The following is a 20257-nucleotide window of genomic DNA, read 5'->3' on the forward strand; positions in this document are numbered from 1 at the left end:
TATATGGAATATAAGTGAATGTATCATCTAAGAATACAACTACATAGAGTATAACTATACATTCTCGTTTGTTATATAGTTTTATACATTTCTAAACATTTCTTCACATTTCGTTTCTCCGTTTAAAAGTTACACACGTACATGAATTCTACTTTGCACGTTCTATATTTCGTAAGCATTTCTACATCCGTTATACATCAGCCCACTACTTATTCGGGCCTTATGAATCTAATACATGTTCTAAAGTGAATACAGTTACATTTCCTATATTACTTGTGACTACATCGGTTAACTTTATGCTGTAAGCATCAACTTCACGTTACGATATGCATTTCATTCCTACGTTATGTGCTGTACTTGTGAATACGACTAGTTCGTGCGTTTTATTCAAATTTGCGCTCTCTCAGACTGATTTGCATATAGCCAGTTTCTGAGCTGGGATGGGGCAGTGAGATAATTAACGGTGATGGATCAAGCCCTGATCTTTGGACTGGGTAAGAGTGGTCTGTTTAACTCAGACACTCTGTTCATCACCACCCCCCCTTTTTGTAAATCGTTTTTGGCCACTATAGGTGTGGCAGGGTATACTCAGACATGAGTCCCTTTCTCACTGCTCCATCAGGATTCAAGCAAGCCGGGCCGAAGAAGGCTGAAATGCCAGAAACCGGTCCCCGGTAGCTTGTCTCCTTTCTGGTGAAGAATTGGCTTGGTAGTTTAGTCTGCCCTGTTCCCATGCTGCACTGGGCCAGGGACAGACTGATTTGCATATAGCCAGTTTCTGAGCTGGGATGGGGCAGTGAGATAAATAACGGTGATGGATCAAGCCCTGATCTTTGGACTGGGTAAGAGTGGTCTGTTTAACTCAGACACTCTGTTCATCACCACCCCCCTTTTTAGGTTTTGCCTCGCCAAAAAGATGCGCTCTGCGCATCTTTTTTGCGCAGCAAAAACCTAATGAGAACTGTAGTGTGGCTTTGGGTCGGCCCTCGTCATTCATTGGCTGGCTCCATAAATGGAGCCTAGCCATTGGATGAGGGGCCTGTCCGTCAATGCCGGACCAGACACGGGGGCGTTCCCGACATTCTTTGGCTATTGCCGACGTCACGCGACGCCGGGAACGCCCCCCATTCTGTTCCGGCATTGCCGGCACCTCCCTTGCTCCCCCTCCCGCTTGTTTCCTGGTGCCCGCCTTCGTGCTCCGGCCGGCCGTCGTCAGCGTCTCTCCTCCCCCTTTCCCGCCCCCTCCCGCTTGTTTTGGTGCCCGTCTTCTGCTCCGGCCGGCCGTCGTCAGCTCTCTCCTCCCCCTTTCCCGCCCCCTCCCGCTTCTCTCTGATGCCCGCCTTCCGGTGAGACACTGTGATGAATGCCACTGAAAGCCCTGGATGGACTGGGCTGGGTCCGGGTCAGTCTGCTCGGTAGTGGGCTGACTAGTGACTGTCAATGACCTCCTGCAGCGCGAAGTGCTGTTCGAAACTCGGAAGCCACCGCCTCTTAACACTAGTGAGTACGAGGAAAGCACGGGCGGCCATGCGTTGCTTTGTTAATATTGCATACAGATCTGAAATCACCGTTTGAGGAGTGGAGCCGGGGAGGGGGCGGAGCTTCGTGGCGAGAGCTCCGTAACAGACACTTGCCCTCAACCAAGCCCTCCGCCCCCTTACCACTCACACAAACAAAACGGAAGTTGTCGGAACCAAGAAGAAAAGCGAAAGGAGGTAGGGAGGGGAAAAGAAGCTGCCAGGGCTGCCATGAATATTAAAGTAAAGCTGGGTCATAAGCTTCCAGCCATGGGAGTCTGTGACTTGTAAACGGCTGATAACCCATGACCCCATGACCTCTCATGGGAACGTTCACAGAGCAGCAGAACAACAGACATCCTTAGTATCGGCACAAAGCCATCGCTGGCACAGTGATTCAAGCAAGTGTATTTTGAGGGAAGGGCTGTGATAATAGCAAATATGCATTAGGCGGAGTGACCCTTGGCTTGGCTGCGGTCTTACCAGGCGCACTTACCTCCATATCCGGCTCCACTCACGGACCCTCGACATGCCGAAACGGTGAACTAGCAGGAAGTGAAACTTATCGCACTAAGCAGCAATGCCCCTCCCCCGCAGCGCCCGCGAGCAAACAAGACAAGCATTTAGTGCAATAGGTCCTGCATTTGCGAGAGGTTAAGCTATTAGCATTGTAAATTACAATGTCTTTTATTTAGATTTAAAAAAAAAAAACAAAGGCATTGTCATTTACAATGCCAAGAGCTCAGACCCAGCAAATGCGAGACCTACTGCATTGCAAATGCTTGTTTATTCTGAAAGAATGACCAGTGTACCGCACAGATGAGCCGCACAGGGTATAATGTGTCTATGATTGCTGAACGTGACTGACAGATGGGCGTGGGCTGCAAAATGTTGTTGAACCTACCTTACGATTATGCCTCCACGTTGAACCTTCTTGGCATCTGTGAACCTAAAATCTCAAATTCGTCCCTTTCTAAGTGTTGGAAAATAACTGCACACATTAGCAGCACATTACCAGCACTCAGTTTATCGACCTCAGAAGATTGAACAGCCGTGTCGGCCCAGTCCGGATATGAAATAACGACCTGTGCAAACAAAAAATGTTAGCAGCGACTATTTTGGTTACTTGAGTCTTCCAGACAGCTCAGTTATTTCGTGGAGAGCACAGACGGGGCTGCTCTGCCACATTCAATAAACAGAAGCGCCACTGGCAATTGATGATCACTGTGACACTCCCCCATATTGAGCGCTGAAAAGTCCAGGTCATGAAAAGATGCCTTAGTACTTGATTAACTGTGTAGTCAGAAACCTTCGAATAGCACGGCTATTTGCAAATGAAGGGTTGGCCTCTAAATGATGGATTTATGACTAGCTGAGGACTGCCGGTCAATCAAAATCGACTGACTCAAAAAACATAGTGCTTACCGACTTATCAAGGACACTGTGTAACGCCGCAAGTAAAAGTGAAACAAAAACAAACATTGGAAATGCAATAGGTCTCGCATCAGGAAAGTTTGAGCTATTGGTCTTATAAATGGCATTTTTATTTATTTATGTGTTTGTTAAAAAAGCTAAATTAATAGCTTTGTCATTTACAATGCCAATAGTTATAACTTTCGCAAATGTGACACCTATAGCATTTGTAATGCAACATGTTTTTTATTTACGTGATTTAGATGTATTGATATTACAAATAACAATGGCTTTTATTTTTTTTGTTAAATTAATTGTTAAATAATGTATTTAATTTGTAATGGCAATAGCTTAAACTTTTATAAATAACTTTTGTGAAGATTATATTCAGAGTTTTATATTGTGACGAAAATCCAAGAACAGAAGTGAAATATTAACATCTTTTTGTGATTTGTAATAAAGCGTGAACGCTTGAAAACAGCTTGAAACATTGAAAGAACATATTTGAACCAGCCTTTGACAATAAATTATGACGTAATGCAGCTAACACAAATGTAACGTGTGAAACTGCAGACTGTTATGTTCAGCCAGAGTGGAGCTTCAGAGTGGAGCTTCAGAGTGGAGCTTCAGAGTGGAGCTTCAGAGTGGAGCTTCAGAGTGGAGCTTCAGAGTGGAGCTTCAGAGTGGAGCTTCAGAGTGGAGATTCAGAGTGGAGCTTCAGAGTGGAGCTTCAGAGTGGAGATTCAGAGTGGAGCTTCAGAGTGCAGAGTGGAGCTTCAGAGTGGAGCTTCAGAGTGGAGCTTCAGAGTGGAGCTTCAGAGTGGAGCTTCAGAGTGGAGCTTCAGAGTGGAGCTTCAGAGTGGAGATTCAGAGTGCAGCTTCAGAGTGGAGCTTCAGAGTGCAGAGTGGAGCTTCAGAGTGCAGATTCAGAGTGGAGCTTCAGAGTGCAGAGTGGAGCTTCAGAGTGCAGATTCAGAGTGCAGAGTGGAGCTTCAGAGTGCAGATTCAGAGTGGAGCTTCAGAGTGCAGATTCAGAGTGGAGCTTCAGAGTGCAGATTCAGAGTGGAGCTTCAGAGTGCAGAGTGGAGCTTCAGAGTGCAGAGTGGAGCTTCAGAGTGCAGATTCAGAGTGCAGAGTGGAGCTTCAGAGTGCAGAGTGGAGCTTCAGAGTGCAGAGTGGAGCTTCAGAGTGCAGATACAGAGTGCAGAGTGGAGCTTCAGAGTGCAGAGTGGAGCTTCAGAGTGCAGATTCAGAGTGCAGAGTGGAGCTTCAGAGTGGAGCTTCAGAGTGCAGAGTGGAGCTTCAGAGTGCAGAGTGGAGCTTCAGAGTGGAGCTTCAGAGTGGAGCTTCAGAGTGGAGCTTCAGAGTGGAGCTTCAGAGTGGAGCTTCAGAGTGCAGAGTGGAGCTTCAGAGTGGAGCTTCAGAGTGGAGCTTCAGAGTGGAGCTTCAGAGTGGAGCTTCAGAGTGCAGAGTGGAGCTTCAGAGTGGAGCTTCAGAGTGGAGCTTCAGAGTGTCAAGAGCAATGCCAATAGCTCTAACTTTAACAAAGGCAAAACCATTGCATTGTAAATGCTTGTTGTAAATCGTTTTTGGCCACTATAGGTGTGGCAGGGTATACTCAGACATGAGTCCCTTTCTCACTGCTCCATCAGGATTCAAGCAAGCCGGGCCGAAGAAGGCTGAAATGCCAGAAACCGGTCCCCGGTAGCTTGTCTCCTTTCTGGTGAAGAATTGGCTTGGTAGTTTAGTCTGCCCTGTTCCCATGATGCACTGGGCCAGGGACAGACTGATTTGCATATAGCCAGTTTCTGAGCTGGGATGGGGCAGTGAGATAAATAACGGTGATGGATCAAGCCCTGATCTTTGGACTGGGTAAGAGTGGTCTGTTTAACTCAGACACTCTGTTCATCACCACCCCCCTTTTTGTAAATCATAAATCAAATACAACATTGGCGTGAATAGAAGCATCTAAAGGCATTTCACATATTCACTAGCAAAAACAAGCCTGCCTGCATTTTCAGTTCATAGGGCCCTGTGCATTTCGCTGCTTCTAATGCCTTCTCCCTTGCTCCCCCCTACTACTCCATGTCCTCGTCCTCCCCTGAGCTGTCCCCATCTTCATCTTCAGGCAGAGGCTCACAAATATCCCCCCTGTACGTGTTCCAAGGTGACCATATTTTGTTCCATTTGCGTGGATTAAGCCTCTGTTGGTAAATCGCCCTCTCTGTCAACATTAGCATGTCCATGTTCCTGCACCACTGAGCCAGGGTCGGGGTCTCCAGCGCCCCCCAATTCTTTGCGATATCCCGTTTTGCCAGCATCATACCAATGATCACCCATCGTTTCCCATGCAGTGGCAGGTTGGTTGGGCCCCACACATTCAGTAGGCAAACCCTAGGGTCAGGTGTGAACGAGTTCTGTAGGGTCTGACTGACCGTGCGTGTTACACGCCTCCAGTAATCTTGTATATTAGGACAGGCCCACAAAGTATGGAACAGCGTACCCTCCTCCCCACAATTTCTTAGGCAGTAAGGGTGTTCCGCCCTGTGGATTTTGTGTAGTGTCGTGCGGGTGTAGTAAACCCTATGTAATACTTTAAATTGGACCAGTCTAAATCGGGTGGATATACCCGCCTCCCTGGGCGACGCCAATGCTGCGTTCCAGTCCGCCTCATCCAGGTCCCCTATCTCATCCTCCCAATTTTCTTTCAGCTCTCCAGTGGATCCGGTAAGTTGTTCAGCAGTTTACGGTAGGTGAGGGAGGTAGCACTTGCCTCCATATAGTCCGTAAGCAGTCGGTCCTCTAACGGAGCAGACTCCGGAACCGTCACACCTGGCTCTAACACAGACATGAGTGCGTGCCTAACTTGTACATATCTGTATGTTTCAGTCACCCCAAGATCGTACTGCTCCCTCAGGGTCGCAAAGGAGAGCAAGCCATCCCTGGTCCATAGATCGCCCACCGTGGAGATTCCGATGTTATCCCATTGGTCAAACCCTTTACAGCTGCGCAGATTACAGAGGGCCTTGGCATCCCATAGTGGTGTGAGTTTGGTAATCACTCCCTCCCAAGCAAGCCGCCTCTGAGCTTTATGCCATATAGACACCGTGTGTTTGGTAGGTCCTTCCAGCTTCCTCACCATTCCCTTGTTGTAGAGCGGGGCCAGGAGGGTGTTCGTGCCCAGTTGGCGTCTATCCGCCAGGTAGGCCGGGTCATCCTGTGCACCATGGATCCACTGGTTGATCACCTTAAGGTGTGCTGACCAATAGTACAATTCAAGGTTCGGGAGCGCTATCCCCCCGCTGTACCAGTCTCTAATCCATTTCAAATGTGCTACCCTGGCCGGCTTGCCTCCCCACAGTAGGCCTGACAATTGTGCCAACACTTGGCGGAAGAACGATATTGGGACCATCGCCGGCGTGTTTTCCAGGACATACAGGAAGCGAGGCAGCACCATCATTTTGAAGAGCGCCGCTCTACCTAGCAGTGTCAAGGGCAGGGTCTTCCAGTGGCGCACGTCTGCCTTCAGCCTGTCCAGCAGGGGCTTAAGGTTCAAGTCCAGAAAGGTCGCATGTTCCCTTGTAATTTGAATCCCCAGGTACTTGAAGGAAAGGGGTTCTATGAGCAACTGGCAATCCGTAGGTAGGACCGGAGGATCGCCCTGTACCATATAGAGTATGGACTTGGACCAATTAAGTTTATACCCTGAAGCTGCGCTGTGTCTCTCACACAGTGCCAGTAGGACGGGAATACCATTCGTGAAGTCCGTGAGGTAAATGAGCATGTCGTCAGCATACAGGGAAACCCTATCCTCCCAGCCACCTCCCCACTGTATGCCCTTCAGCAGCTGGGTGGTTCTAATAACCGTGGCCAGGGGTTCCAGCACTAAGGCGAATAACAGCGGCGAGAGCGGGCATCCTTGCCTCGTGCCCCTCGCCAGCGGTAACTCCCTCGAGATATGCCCATTGGCCGTCACCCTTGTCACGGGGTCGGTGTACAATAGCCTGACCCATGATATGAATTTCGAGCCAATACCCATGTGTTCCAGGACCGCAAAGAGATAGCGCCATTCTACCATGTCGAACGCCATTTTGGCATCCAATGACAGCACCGCTGCCGGCTCCGCCAACTGTGGGGCGCGTGCTAGTACCCCGTGCAGCCGTCGCAGATTCAACGCCGTACTCCGGTGTGGCATAAAGCCCGACTGGTCCGGATGAATCAGGTGCGCCAGATGGGGCATCAGTCTAGTGGCCAGTATTTTTGCCAAAATTTTACTTTCGGCGTTAAGGAGGGAGATTGGGCGGTAAGATCCGCATTCTTCAGGGGGTTTGCCGGGCTTCGGTATTGCGATTATAGTGGCTGTGCGCTGATCAGGAGGTAATTGCCCCCGCTCTTGGCATTCCTCGTACATATGGAGTAAGGGTGTGGACAGCGTTTCGGACATGATCTTGTACCATTCGATCGGCACTCCGTTGGGGCCCAGCACTTTCCCTGGGTGTAACGCTGCTATAGCTACTTGTATTTCTTCGGCCGTCAGGTCTGAGTCAAGCTCGTCCCGTTTGTCCTGGGGGAGAGTACGGGTAGGTACCCCTATGAGAGATCCTTCTGCCATCTCCCGCGTGACCTCGAATTCAGGGGAGTATACAGAATGGAAATGGTCTGCCAGGAGTTCCACTATTCGCGCCGGACTGGTATGTATCACACCTTCTGAGTCTTTCAGTTGCAGTATGGCCCTCTGTCCTCCCCGTTTTTTTTCCAACCAGGCTAGGAGTTTACCTGCCTTATCACCTACGTCATATATCCTACTCGTTGTTGCTGCCATACTGTCCACTACCTTGCGGCGCACATGGTCGGTATGACGCTGCTGACACAGTCGGAGCGCGTGTTGTGTAACACCAGTCGGGTTCCTCTCGTGGTCCTGTGTTGCCCTGGCAAGTTGCTCCTCTAGATCTAACAATTCCTGACGCCGCGTGTGCTTATGCTGTGTGATAACAGAGATTGCCTGCCCGCGAAGAACCGTCTTGTATGCTTCCCATAAGGTTGTATGTGATGCCACCGACCCTGCATTTTCAGTGAGGTAAGATCTCGTGCCTCTTTTCAAAGCCTTGGCTATAACAGGTTCTCTGAGGTATCCCGGGTAGATAGGGTAGATGCGTCTCTGGGTTCGTTCCTGACTGGAAAGAGACAGTGTCAGCGGGGAATGATCTGAGACCCCCTCGCGGTCTGATTTGAGTGTCAGTGAAATTGAGGAGGCCCCCCCCCCCCCCAGCGTGAGGAAGTAGTCAATCCGTGATAGGCTATCATGGACTGCCGAATAGTATGTGTATTGCCGGTCCTCTGGGTGAAACTGCCTCCATACGTCTACTAAGCCCTGTGCTTCCATGAAGTCATGCAATCTGGAAGGCCCTGGTGTTTGTGTGCGCACAGGGTAGCGGTCTAGGGAGTTGTGTGCCACCGCATTAAAGTCACCCCCCATGACGAGATCCCCCTCTGGAAGGTCCAACAAAAATTTTCCCAGTTCTGGGAGGGCTATGGTGTGCAGTGCCGGCGGGATATACACCGAGACCACGTTGAGCGGCTTCCCCTCCCACTGCCCATGTATCGCCGCGAAGCGCCCCTGTGTGTCGATGCTAACGGATTGGGTTATGAACCTGGACGAGCGGTGCATTAATATCCCTGTACCCCGGGACCCCTTAGTAAACTCAGAGTGGACAATCATGCTGTAGCCTTTCCTATCTAGGGCCCGTGTTGCTGTGCCAGTTAGATGCATTTCCTGTAGTAGGACCAAGGCGGGATTCAACCTCTTTATGCTCTGTAAGACCAACCCACGCTTTATTTTGTCTCCGAGACCCCTCACATTCCAGGACATGAGGCTCAATGGGGATGCCTGCCCCATACTAGCGTCACCCCCCACCATGCTTGGATGAGCGGAAAGTTAGTCTGTGCTCGCAGAGAACCAAGCAGCTTGTGAAGTGAGCATGTGTGCTGTGCCGCGATACTGCTACTCTACGCGTGTGTGCCCCATGGTACCGTTCCTGACCCCGTGTATTAACTAAAAACCAAGAACACATCCTACCCCCAACTCCCCCCCTCCCTGCCCCCCTGCTCAACGGACTCAAAACTGCCCGCCCCCCCAATTCAGCAGAGTGCCTGACCCCAACCCAAAACATAGTACTTGCTCGCTGGGGTGAAGGACTCTCCGGAGTCAGCGGCCCCCTTCCTCGGCCGCGGAGGCCCTCAGCCCAGTGTCCAAGGCGGCACTGCCGGTCGTCGTTGCAGTCAGTTCAGCCAGACAATAGCAGTGAATCACTGTTCCCCGTCGTCGCCCTCCTCCTGAAGTTCAGTCAAAGGGGAGAGTACCTCCGCATCCTCCCCGGTGGATTGTGAGCCCGATCGGGATCCAGCATTACGGTTTTTGTTTTGCCTGTTGGAGCGACGAGGGAGGCCCGCCGTCCTCCACCCCTCCAGCCATTCCTGCGCCATCTCCGGGGAATCAAAAAAACAAGTTTTATTGTCTGCCACAATCCGAAGCTTGGACGGAAAAAGCATTGAATACGGGATCTCCCTGGCTCTCAGTTCTTTCTTTACTTCGAAAAAAGTTCTCCTCCTCCGTGCGACCTCGGCTGTGTAGTCCGGAAAAAAGGCCAGCGTAGAGTTCTGGATCCTAATAGGGGGTGAGGTCCTCGCCGCCTGCAGGATGGCGTCCCGATCCCTGAAATTAAAGAGCCTCGCTATGATCGGCCTGGGGTTAGCGCCCGTCTTCTGGCATCCTCCAGGGACCCTGTGTGCTCTCTCCACTGTGAAAAAAGCGGAGAGTCCTTTGGGCTGTAGGTTCTGCTTGATCAAGTTCTCCACATACAGGTCCATCGCCCTCGTGTCTTCCGATTCCGGCACACCTATTATACGGATGTTGTTTCGCCTCGAGCGCCCTTCCTGGTCATCGAGCTTGTCACGAAGTTCCTTATTTTCCTTCGAGATGCGTTCCATACTAATCTGCAGCTCCGACACATCTTCAACCAAGGACTTGGTCACCACTTCCATATTATTCACTTTCTCCGTCATCTTATGGAAGCCCGCCCTTATTAGTGTGATTTCGGCTGAGATCGACCCCACCATGGCTTGCACTTGCGTGAGGGCCCGCATGACATCATCCAGGGTCACCTTCTTGCCCCCCGCTGCTTCCGCAGTTTTGCCCGGCTGCGATTTGGCGTCCGGCGGGGAGGAGACGGGCTTCTCATATGCAAACCGGTCAAGGCGGGACTGCGCCGCTCCGTTTTTCGGCCCCTTGCCGGCCATCTTGGCAGCGGGGCTCGCCAAAGGTGAAGGTAGCCGGTGTCCCAGTCCCTTGAGCCGGTGTACCTGTTCGTTTGCACTCACACCTGGCTCCGCTGGAGCAGACCCACTCGTGTCTCCCCCGGATGACCACGGGGCACAGTCCAAGAGCCCACGTGGCGTTCAGTGGTTCGACGTGGCCCCTGAGAGTCGCTTCTGGTCCATGCGATAACTGGTGACAATACTTATCACAGGGTCCCTCTACTCTGTCGCCGCTCCTGCAATGGCCAGCGGGAACGGCGGGATGAAGCTGCCAGCGGAGGATTAGACCCAGTCGTGGGGCGGGCGATAGCCTTTTTCCCTTGGAAGAGCGTTCGCCGCTCCTCCCCAATACCTCATGTGCCGCCCCTGCTCTGCGGCCGTCGAATCTCCTGCCTGGTACCCCTGGTTCTGTTGTAGGGCCCGTGGCACTGGCAGGTAAGTCGTCCGGATCCGAGGAGAAAGTCCCGCGTGGACGAACTCCAGCACCCGGAGTCAGCTCTGGGAGGAGGCACCACAAGGTCCAGTGCCCGCCCGGGCTCCTCGCAACGCTATGCGCCCCTAGTCAGTGGAGGGGCCCAGGAGCTATACTTTGGTCTATTTGGCGGTGAGAGACCGTTCCCCGTCTGTCCCAGCGCTCCGTCAGCGACGCCGGGTCCGCAGCGGCTGAAGCAGGGCTTTCTGCGTGACCCTAAGATGGCGGTCACTTCTCTCGGTGTCGCCGCTCTGAGCGCGTCTTCCCGCCCCTGCCGGCTGTCAGGGTAGTTCTCCTCCTCACCTCGGATGGGTGCCTGGGCTCGCACTCTGGGCTCTTAAAGTCCGGTGGCGATATCTGGACGCCTAGGGTTCCCCTTCGTCGTCGCCGGCCGCGGGCAGGCACTTCCGGTGTCCCTCTGCCCGGATCGGTACACTTCCTGCCGGGTCAGCGGTGCAGTCTACTCCCCGGCCCGGATGCTTCACACAGGCCCACATGGGGTCCGCTCAAAACTGGACTTTCCGACCTCGGATTGGAGTCCCGCTAGTCTGTGTCTCTGCCGCCCGGTCCTGGGCTTCGTTGCCTTCCCGCCTGGGAAATTTTGTGAACGGATAGGTGGTCGGATTTCTTAGGAGGCCGCTTCAGTCACGGAGCTCTCCTCCTAAGCTGCCGCCATCGCCGGCTGCTGGCCACGCCCCCCTTTATTTTCAGTTTTAAGAAAAAAATGTTGTTCATAACTTAAAAGGATCGGAAGTTACCCAAAAAAGCTGCTAAACGCCCCTTTGAAAAGGCTCATTGGCCACATTTCAGTTTCCGAGTGTTGTATTAGAGTGATACCCCGGTACTAATGAGGCGAAACCTTTGCACAGACAGTATTCCTTCATTATTTTGTCCTTTTTACACATTTTAACAGATATCACAATATGTGCTGCATTATTTGCCTTTTCTGTCTGTATAGACAGCCCTGCTGCGTAATGTGGTCCTCCCCATCGCATAAGTGCAGGGGCCGGCTAACATTGCATTCAGAGAGAAGACAACGCACTGGAGGTCACCCAATGGCTCTCCAGCTTCACAGCTACCTTTTTTCCAACCTAAGCACAAGGCATGCTGCGTCACTCCTACTGAGTACCTCTGAGGTCACTCAGTGATCATCCAGCAGGGCCTGACCAAATTCCCTTCAGTGCATAAGGCTTTCTTCTCTTCCGTTGGCTTCACTAATCAGGCTTCCCAAAGCATGTGCGCATTACAACACGTCTTTTTGGGACCACTCCACCAGCGGTGAACCAATGTCTGGGACGGTAGAGAACTTGCAAAGACATGGCCTCTGCTTCCGCTTGTTACGCTGGGTACGCGTCTGAAATTAGGGTATTCACTGGCGAAGGCGTAGAGGTTAAATTAGACATTGTACCTTCAGTTAGCCACTTATCAGCCGGTGGCCACCATGTGGCCTATCCCAGGGGATTGAAGACCCTGAAGCAGGGCGGTTCCCAAGGATGAGCCAATAATGGGGCAGCTTGCAGTGGTGAACAGCAGAAGGCTGGTCAGGCCTAGTGTGGGTGTCTGCAGGGGTGCGTTGACCACACCCGGTATTCCCCAATGACTGGGCGCCCACTCTTTCAACAGTCGCGACCAGATTGACCCTAGTATCCACAAATGAAGGTAGTGGCACCATCTGGTCTTTAGACAGCTCCAGGACTGCTGAGCGACAATACCGCTCCTAAAAAACAAGCATCCCTGAATGTGGGTGCGAACGGAAACCTCCATGATGAGAACTGATAAGGTGACGCCTTCTAGGGAACAGGCCTACTAGACCTTCTGCACTCAGGCTGAGGTTACATAACACTTACTCTCAGATGGGGACATTGGATCTACTCTGGCCCCTAGGCCTCCCGCACTCTTAGTAGTATGATAAGGAACATACAATGATTCTGTAGGTTATTAAATTCACCACCCCGGTCTAGGGGAGGATCGGATATTCTCATGGGTTAAGAGTGCCCTTCCTGTGGGTCTAAAGTGATGAGGACCTTTCCACACCCAGAGATCTCAAGTTACCCCGGTGCGTGGGTGGGCAGCTCACCCCGTCTAGGTTTTAGTTTTGCTTTCTAGGACTTGCAGCCCTCTTTATGCCATTATTAAATCAGTTGTACGCTCCCAGAACACAAGACAAAAACCTGGAGTTGATGAGCTACTCGGGCGTGGACCTGGGGAATCTGAGATTAGTAATACACTCTACAAAGGGCCATACATACCCACAACACCCCCCCCCCCCCATGCCCTGGCAGAGTGCCAGCAGAGGAGCCACCACTCAGACAAGACAGACACAGAGGGATTCCAAGTACCAGGAGACACCCTTGGGATTAGTAGCCCTTTGCTGTGCCCAGCATGCCTTCCCATGTATCGGTCTCCCTCTGGATGTAAAGGTGTGTGTCCCATCAGGTGCAGGGTCACTTAGTTGATTGAGATGAGTGACCGTCCATCCAGAAGCTCAGGCTGACCTGGTCTCCACTGGTTCAAGTCTCAGTCTACCCTACAGAGCTATCCCTTCTCTTGGGGGATCATTCGAGGTACCACTGTCCCAAGAGGCTTCCTCCTTCACCAGGCTCTCCATGCAATCTGCAGTCAACGCTACCCCACCTAGATTGGTAAGACTTAAAGCAAGCACACTCGCCCACACTTACTTCTGTGCCCTAGGGGAGCCCATCCCTTCCCCTAAACTCTTTAAATCTGCCTTCCCTCTTCTAGAATCAGCTAGAAGCATCCTGCCGCCCGCAGCCTGTGTCAGTGCTGCGACCAAAGGAGCTCAAGAGAAGAGAGCACTTTACACCCAGCACCACAAACCTCATAATGGTATGTTTACCAGTGCCCTATTTACTGCAATCAGTATTGTGCAGTGGGGTGGGGGGGGGGGGGCGTGGGAGGGGATCTGCACACACAAAGCGTTTACCGGTATACGGCAGGCCTGTTATCCGGAAGTGGACCCCACTGCCTCGCAATCACCACGTGTCTTCATCAGGGAGTCACACTACCCCTGCAAAGACCACTCACCCAAGGATGTCACTGCAGGATCTGAGCACTGGATGGTAGTGAAATATACCGGAGTGAGGAAGGAACGCAGTGCACTCTTCAATAACTGAAAAAATATCTGTCATGTAAACTGCGGACCTGAAAAACAATATACTGTCCCCACCTCCCCGTGATTACGTCCCGCGACATTATCCCTTCTCTTAGGGATGTGTTTGATTTGCTCCCCAAGACCGAAGAACCATGCTCTGGGTGTCAGTATTCTCCACACACCCCAGGCCTCTCAGCACATGCATGACAAGGATATGGTTTACTCAGAGCAGGGGTTACATGTCTGCACACGCACACAGGGGACAGTCCTGACCCAACACCGGAAACCTCTGAGTGCATGCATGACAAGGATATGGTTTACTCAGGGCAGAGGTACATGTCTGCACACGCACACAGGGGCAGCCCTGTCCCAACACCCAGGCCTCTGAGTGCATGCATGCCACGGATATGGTTTACTCAGGGCAGGGGTACATGTCTGCACACGCACACAGGGGATAGTCGTGAACCAACACCCCAGGCCTCTGAGCGCATGCATGACAAGGATATGGTTTACTCAGGGCACAGGGTACATGTCTGCACACGCACATAGATGACAGTCCTGTCCCAACACCCAGGCCTCTGAGTGCATGCATGCCACGGATATGGTTTACTCAGGGCAGGGGTACATGTCTGCACACGCACACAGGGGACAGTCGTGAACCAACACACCAGGCCTCTGAGCGCATGCATGACAAGGATATGGTTTACTCAGGGCACTGGGTACATGTCTGCACACGCACACAGGGGACAGTCCTGTCCCAACACCCCAGGCCTCTGAGTGCATGCATGCCACGGATATGGTTTACTCAAGGCAGGGGTACATGTCTGCACAGGCACACAGGGGACAGTCGTGAACCAACACCCAGGCCTCTGAGCGCATGCATGACAAGGATATGGTTTACTCAGGGCACGGGGTACATGTCTGCACACGCACACAGATGACAGTCCTGTCCCAACACCCAGGCCTCTGAGTGCATGCATGCCACGGATATGGTTTACTCAGGGCAGGGGTACATGTCTGCACACGCACACAGGGGACAGTCGTGAACCAACACCCCAGGCCTCTAAGCGCATGCATGACAAGGATATGGTTTACTCAGGGCACGGGGTACATGTCTGCACAGGCACACAGGGGACAGTCCTGTCCCAACACCCAGGCCTCTCAGCACATGCATGACGAGGATATGGTTTACTCAGGGCAGGGGTACGTGACTGCACACGCACACAGATGACAGTCGTGAACCAACACCCCAGGCCTCTGAGTGCATGCATGACAAGGATATGGTTTACAATAAATTAAGGGTCCCCCTGCTGGGAGGGGAACGCTCCAGTGCACAACCAAAAGGACCGTAGTCTTATTCCATCAATGAATTGATCAACAAGTTTATGTATGTGGTTTCACATTTTAATTTTTTCAAGCTGAATATTTTCTTTGTATGTCAAACCGAAATTGTGTTATGGCACACTCAATACATCCATATATATAATCCTCAACAAAGATCCCGATGCATTTCGGGCCTGAGCCGTTTTTCAAGGGAATACTCTAAAATGAAAAACGGAATGGAGCCAGAATCAGTAATGAGGTCACATGAAAAATGTACTAATGAGAAAATGTCTCACACGTGTAAATACCCAAGAAAAACCGTGGTCTCTAGAAGGGTGTAAAGAAACTGAGGAAAGTGACGGGGTCTGCAGAGAGAAAAGGCGGAAATCCGAAGTGTTGCCAAGATCTGACCATATACCAAGTGGATTCGAAATCTAAAGTGTGTTTAAACCCGAAATGTGCTCAAAACGTCAAAGCACTCGTGTATACAGACTGATATCCCAAGTGACTGAAAGATAACAACGTCGTGTTTGCGGGTAGAAGAGCGAGAGGGAACTCCCCCGTGAGTTACTTACTCGGTAAATCTGATAGAAGTGCCTCGCGGAGAACCAGCGGGACGGCAGTGCAGTTAGTCAGCGTGCGCGTGTGAGTTAAGTATCGAAATGATAAACAGGGAAGATGGTGAGTGGCGCGTGAGTGAAAAAATAAAATAAAAGAAGGACCAAGTTGTGATAAGGGAAAGTGAAGGAAACGGTCGCCATGTTGGACAAGTAAAAAAATCAAGTAAAACAAAAGTAGAGAATAACATAAACATGTGAGCTGCAGAAATGTTCAAACAGTGAAATAATGCAGTAAGATTACAAATAACATAAAAATTCAATGCGATCATTCAACCCGTTAGGAGCCATCGTGGCAAGAAATCGGATCCAGAAGTTTTCACGTTTCAATAGATTAGTCTTATTGTTTTGACTGAATTGGACTTGTTCAAAACCTGAAATTTAAGTTGGGACACTGTATGTCTGGATTCAGTAAAATGAGAAGCCACACTAGATTTTAGATTGTTGGTCCGGATGTTGCTTTTATGTTCTAAAATCCTAGTGCGGATTTTTCTCTCGGTGTGACCAACATAGCATTTGCCACATGGAAATTTGAGAAGGTAAATGACATTATTAGAATTACACGTGGCATTCACTTTAAGTCTGATGGAGTGTCCTTTCATAGGATGGCATATGGTGTTTCCAGTAATGCAGTTGTTGCAGTTCAAACAGTTGTAACATGGTCTCAGTCCCTTGTATACCGTTGGTTTATCTTCCTGATTGGGGTTACATAGAAGTTCTTTCAGGTTTCTCCCTCTTGTGTAGGCGAAAATAGGTGGTTGTTTGAAGAGACCCATGAAGTCTGGTTCTAGTGTTAAGATTGACCAGTGTTTTCGAATGATGGATTGAAATCTGTTAGAGATGTTGGAATATTTGGATACCACGACCAGCCGGTCTGATTGATCTTTAGCTTTGGGTTGCAGCAAGGCAGGCCTACTTGTTTTCTCGCATCTTGACATAGCTAAGTCCAGTATCGGTGGAGGGTATCCTCTGTTTTTTAGTCGTTCAAGGGTGTCTTTCATCTGCGTTTTGCACTGATTAGGATCAGAAACTATGCGTTTGATGCGCACACACAGGGGACAGTCGTGAACCAACACCCCAGGCCTCTGAGCGCATGCATGACAAGGATATGGTTTACTCAGGGCACGGGGTACATGTCTGCACAGGCACACAGGGGACAGTCCTGTCCCAACACCCAGGCCTCTCAGCACATGCATGACGAGGATATGGTTTACTCAGGGCAGGGGTACGTGACTGCACACGCACACAGATGACAGTCGTGAACCAACACCCCAGGCCTCTGAGTGCATGCATGACAAGGATATGGTTTACTCAGGGCGCGGGGTACATGTCTGCACACGCACACAGGGGACAGTCCTGTCCCAACACAGGGTCCTCCCACAGAGCCTTTCTCTTGGTGATAAACGGGGCAGGTGGCGAAGGCTATTGACCCACCGGCGCTCCTTTGCTTAGGGTCACAAGATGGTGGGTGTATTTTTACACACAGTGATAGGCTGCTTAATGCAGCCACGTCTTTTAAACACTTGTACAAGTGTGTCATGTGTAACAACAGTGGATACATAGCACAGTGCATCAGCATTAACACAGCAATCTATGCATTTCTCATGCAGTATTTATTGTACAAGTAGTAAGTCCTAAAATTAGGTTGCATCCTGTAAGATTTTCTAGCACATTGTCCTAGAATCCATCCCCAGAGCATGCCATGAAGTGTCGCACATGATCCCGCCAGGACCATCACCCATCATGCTCACGATGTCCCCACAGTGCACGCTGGTTGGGCGCCTCACCTGATTTTCATCTTATTCACCCAGGCGTGGAATGGCACCGATCCTGTCATGTTTTGGCATTTCTGCACGAACTCTGGTAGGAGGCATGAAAGGGACGAGACTTCTCTCCGGATCCGCACTCGGGCGAAGGCTGCGGCGAGCTTCGTCCGGTGGCTGTGAGGGAGAAAGTGAGGGTGAGTTAATGCGCATAAAGGAATGACCCTTCACCACCAGGGGAGGTTAACCCTCACCCAAACTGGACAATACACATGTTCTCTCTCTGCTCGCTGGCTGTCGTCCATGTTTTGGTCCCCACCAGTGAATGCTCTCCCTCCCTACACAGCTGAAGTTCAGTTTTGAGTCTGGCTGAAAAGGGTTCATCCTGCCTGGTGTTTACCAATTTAGCAATCTGTGGGTCACCTGGCCTGAGAGCCATGGCAACCATCACACTGACAGGCTATGGTCCCTGCAAAGTAATATTCTGAAATACATAGAGCATGAGTAACACAGGATATCTTGTTCCTCCAAGTTATTTAGGTATATTGCAACATTCTATAATTACATTTAATTTCTTCTTTTTAAGGAGGCTGAACCCTCGCCCATCCATCTGGCATGCTTCATCTTAGGGTCGGTTTCTTGCCTTGGATTAAAAAAAAATGTGTATGGTGGGCTCAATATTTTTTTGTAAGGTGGGCTCCTAAGTAGCAGCTCTCTATGGGCATCTTGGTGGACCCTAGGGCCCATAGTTATCAAGGCTTTGTGTCGCAAAACCTACGTGAGATTTACCAATCTAGAGTAACGCAAGGCAGTGCAAATCACTGCCTTCTGTTACTCAGCAGCAGGGGGCGACCCGTGGATGGAGTGCGGGTGTTTCCACACATCCTGCCATGCAATCGGACATATTCCTAGATTTACCAACACTGGTAGACCTGGGAATGCATCAGAATTGTACACCTCCCCACCAGTGTCAATTAAACAATATCTTTATTTCTCCTCGTTTTTTCCTGCATTCTGCAGCACACATAGAAAGAGGAAAAAACCTGTCAGAATTGTTTGTGTGCTGGAAGGTGTCCCTTCTTGCTTGAAAACAACCCTGCCTACAACGCGTGCACCCTTGCACCATGCAAGGGTTACTGTATTGCTGCTAGGCAGCAGTGCGTGCACCAGCACAAGCAGAGAGCAGGAATGCTTTGTATAATTTAAATATGATGCATTCCTGCACTCTCTTTTTCACACAGCACAGCAAGGTGGATCGCTGCATTGCGTTGCGTGAAATATTGATAAATATGGGCCTTGGTTTCTAAGTGGACATGTATCACTGGTGATGGATCCTTTGTGAGAAGGAGGCTCCTGTGGACTGTGTGTCAAAGTACTTCAGGAAACTCTGCATGTAGTCTAAAGGTTACCTAGTGGTAGAGTGGCCTCTTTTATTGCAGTCTGCATATGGTAAGTTTACACGAGCATTTGCAATGCAATAGGTCTCGCATTAGCAGGGGCTTAAGGTATTGACAATGCAATAGCTTAAAGTCTTGCAAATGTGAGACTTGTTGCATTGCAAATATTTGTTTTTTTACTGGCACCCATGCAGCGCTTTCACATTAATGAAGGCCACTCCCCTTTCTTTAAACAAGCCGCGCCTACAGAAAGGGGCGTATCTGACATTAAAGTGAAACCGTGGCATGGGGGCTTTGACAAAAAAATGCATCTGTTTGTCAGGTTGACAAACTGATTTTTTTGGGGAAAAAGCGCCTAGGCCGCACTTTCCCTTTAATGTCAGCCGCGTACCTTTCTTTAGACGCAGTTTGTGTAAAGAAACTGGCGCTGCCTCTGTGAATGTGAAAGCGCCGCTTGAGCGCTAGTAAACTAAATAAATAAGTAAGCGTGGCCTCTAAATTCTGACGGCGCTGCTAAAATAAATAGATACATTAAAAAGTGTGGTCGCTATAGTTAAAGTGAACCCCGTTAGCAAAAATGTAAATAAAAGCAGGTGTCGTGCTGCATGGTAGTCTGTAGAATAGGGGAAGAGCATCAAATAAAATAGTGCTTACCGACTTAATAATAGTAATAATAATAATAATCTTTATTCGGCATATAAAAATATGACCATAAAAGAAACCTCTTAAAAAAAAAACATAAGGCAAAGGAAGTCTTCATAGAGACTGCCACATACACAATGAAAACCAGGTGTATATTATACTGTCATTATCCCCCACTTGTCGCTTAATATCAAAGTGCATCCAACAAGTTTAAGTGTAGGTTTAGAATATATAACAAGCATTTGCAATGCAATAGGTCTCGTGGACAGCCCTTGTGCCTAACCTGGGCTGCAAGTGCTGTGTCCACCCACTGCTGGCCCAAAGCCTGCTCCATCTCATGCCCTTATTATCCTGTGACTGGTAAGCAGCGGACTGCATGGACACACTCAACGACTAAGAATTAATTTGTGACCGCAGGAGGCCTGGACTGCTTACCAGTCATGGACCGGTGGCCTGGACTGCTTACCAGTCATGGACCGGTGGCCTGGACTGCTTACCAGTCATGGACCGGCGGCCTGGACAGCTTACCAGTCATGGACCGGTGACCTGGACTGCTTACCAGTCATGGACCGGTGGCCTGGACTGCTTACCAGTCATGGACCGGTGACCTGGACTGCTTACCAGTCATGGACCGGTGGACTGGACTGCTTACCAGTCATGGACCGGTGGCCTGGACTGCTTACCAGT

General features: G+C 50.3%; 1 protein-coding gene across 1 annotated transcript in view; it reads right to left on the bottom strand.

The window, feature by feature from the left end:
• Positions 1-20257, bottom strand: part of LOC147693383 (protein NSUN7-like) — a 162218-nt gene that overhangs the window by 71720 nt on the left and 70241 nt on the right. The window contains exon 4 of the mRNA XM_086933716.1: positions 17556-17708. Coding sequence (XP_086789842.1) covers positions 17556-17708 — 153 coding nt within the window. The remainder of the gene's footprint in view (positions 1-17555; positions 17709-20257) is intronic.

The sequence above is a fragment of the Lissotriton vulgaris genome, chromosome 8 (genome assembly GCF_964263255.1).
Source record: "Lissotriton vulgaris chromosome 8, aLisVul1.2, whole genome shotgun sequence".
NCBI lineage: Eukaryota > Metazoa > Chordata > Amphibia > Caudata > Salamandridae > Lissotriton > Lissotriton vulgaris.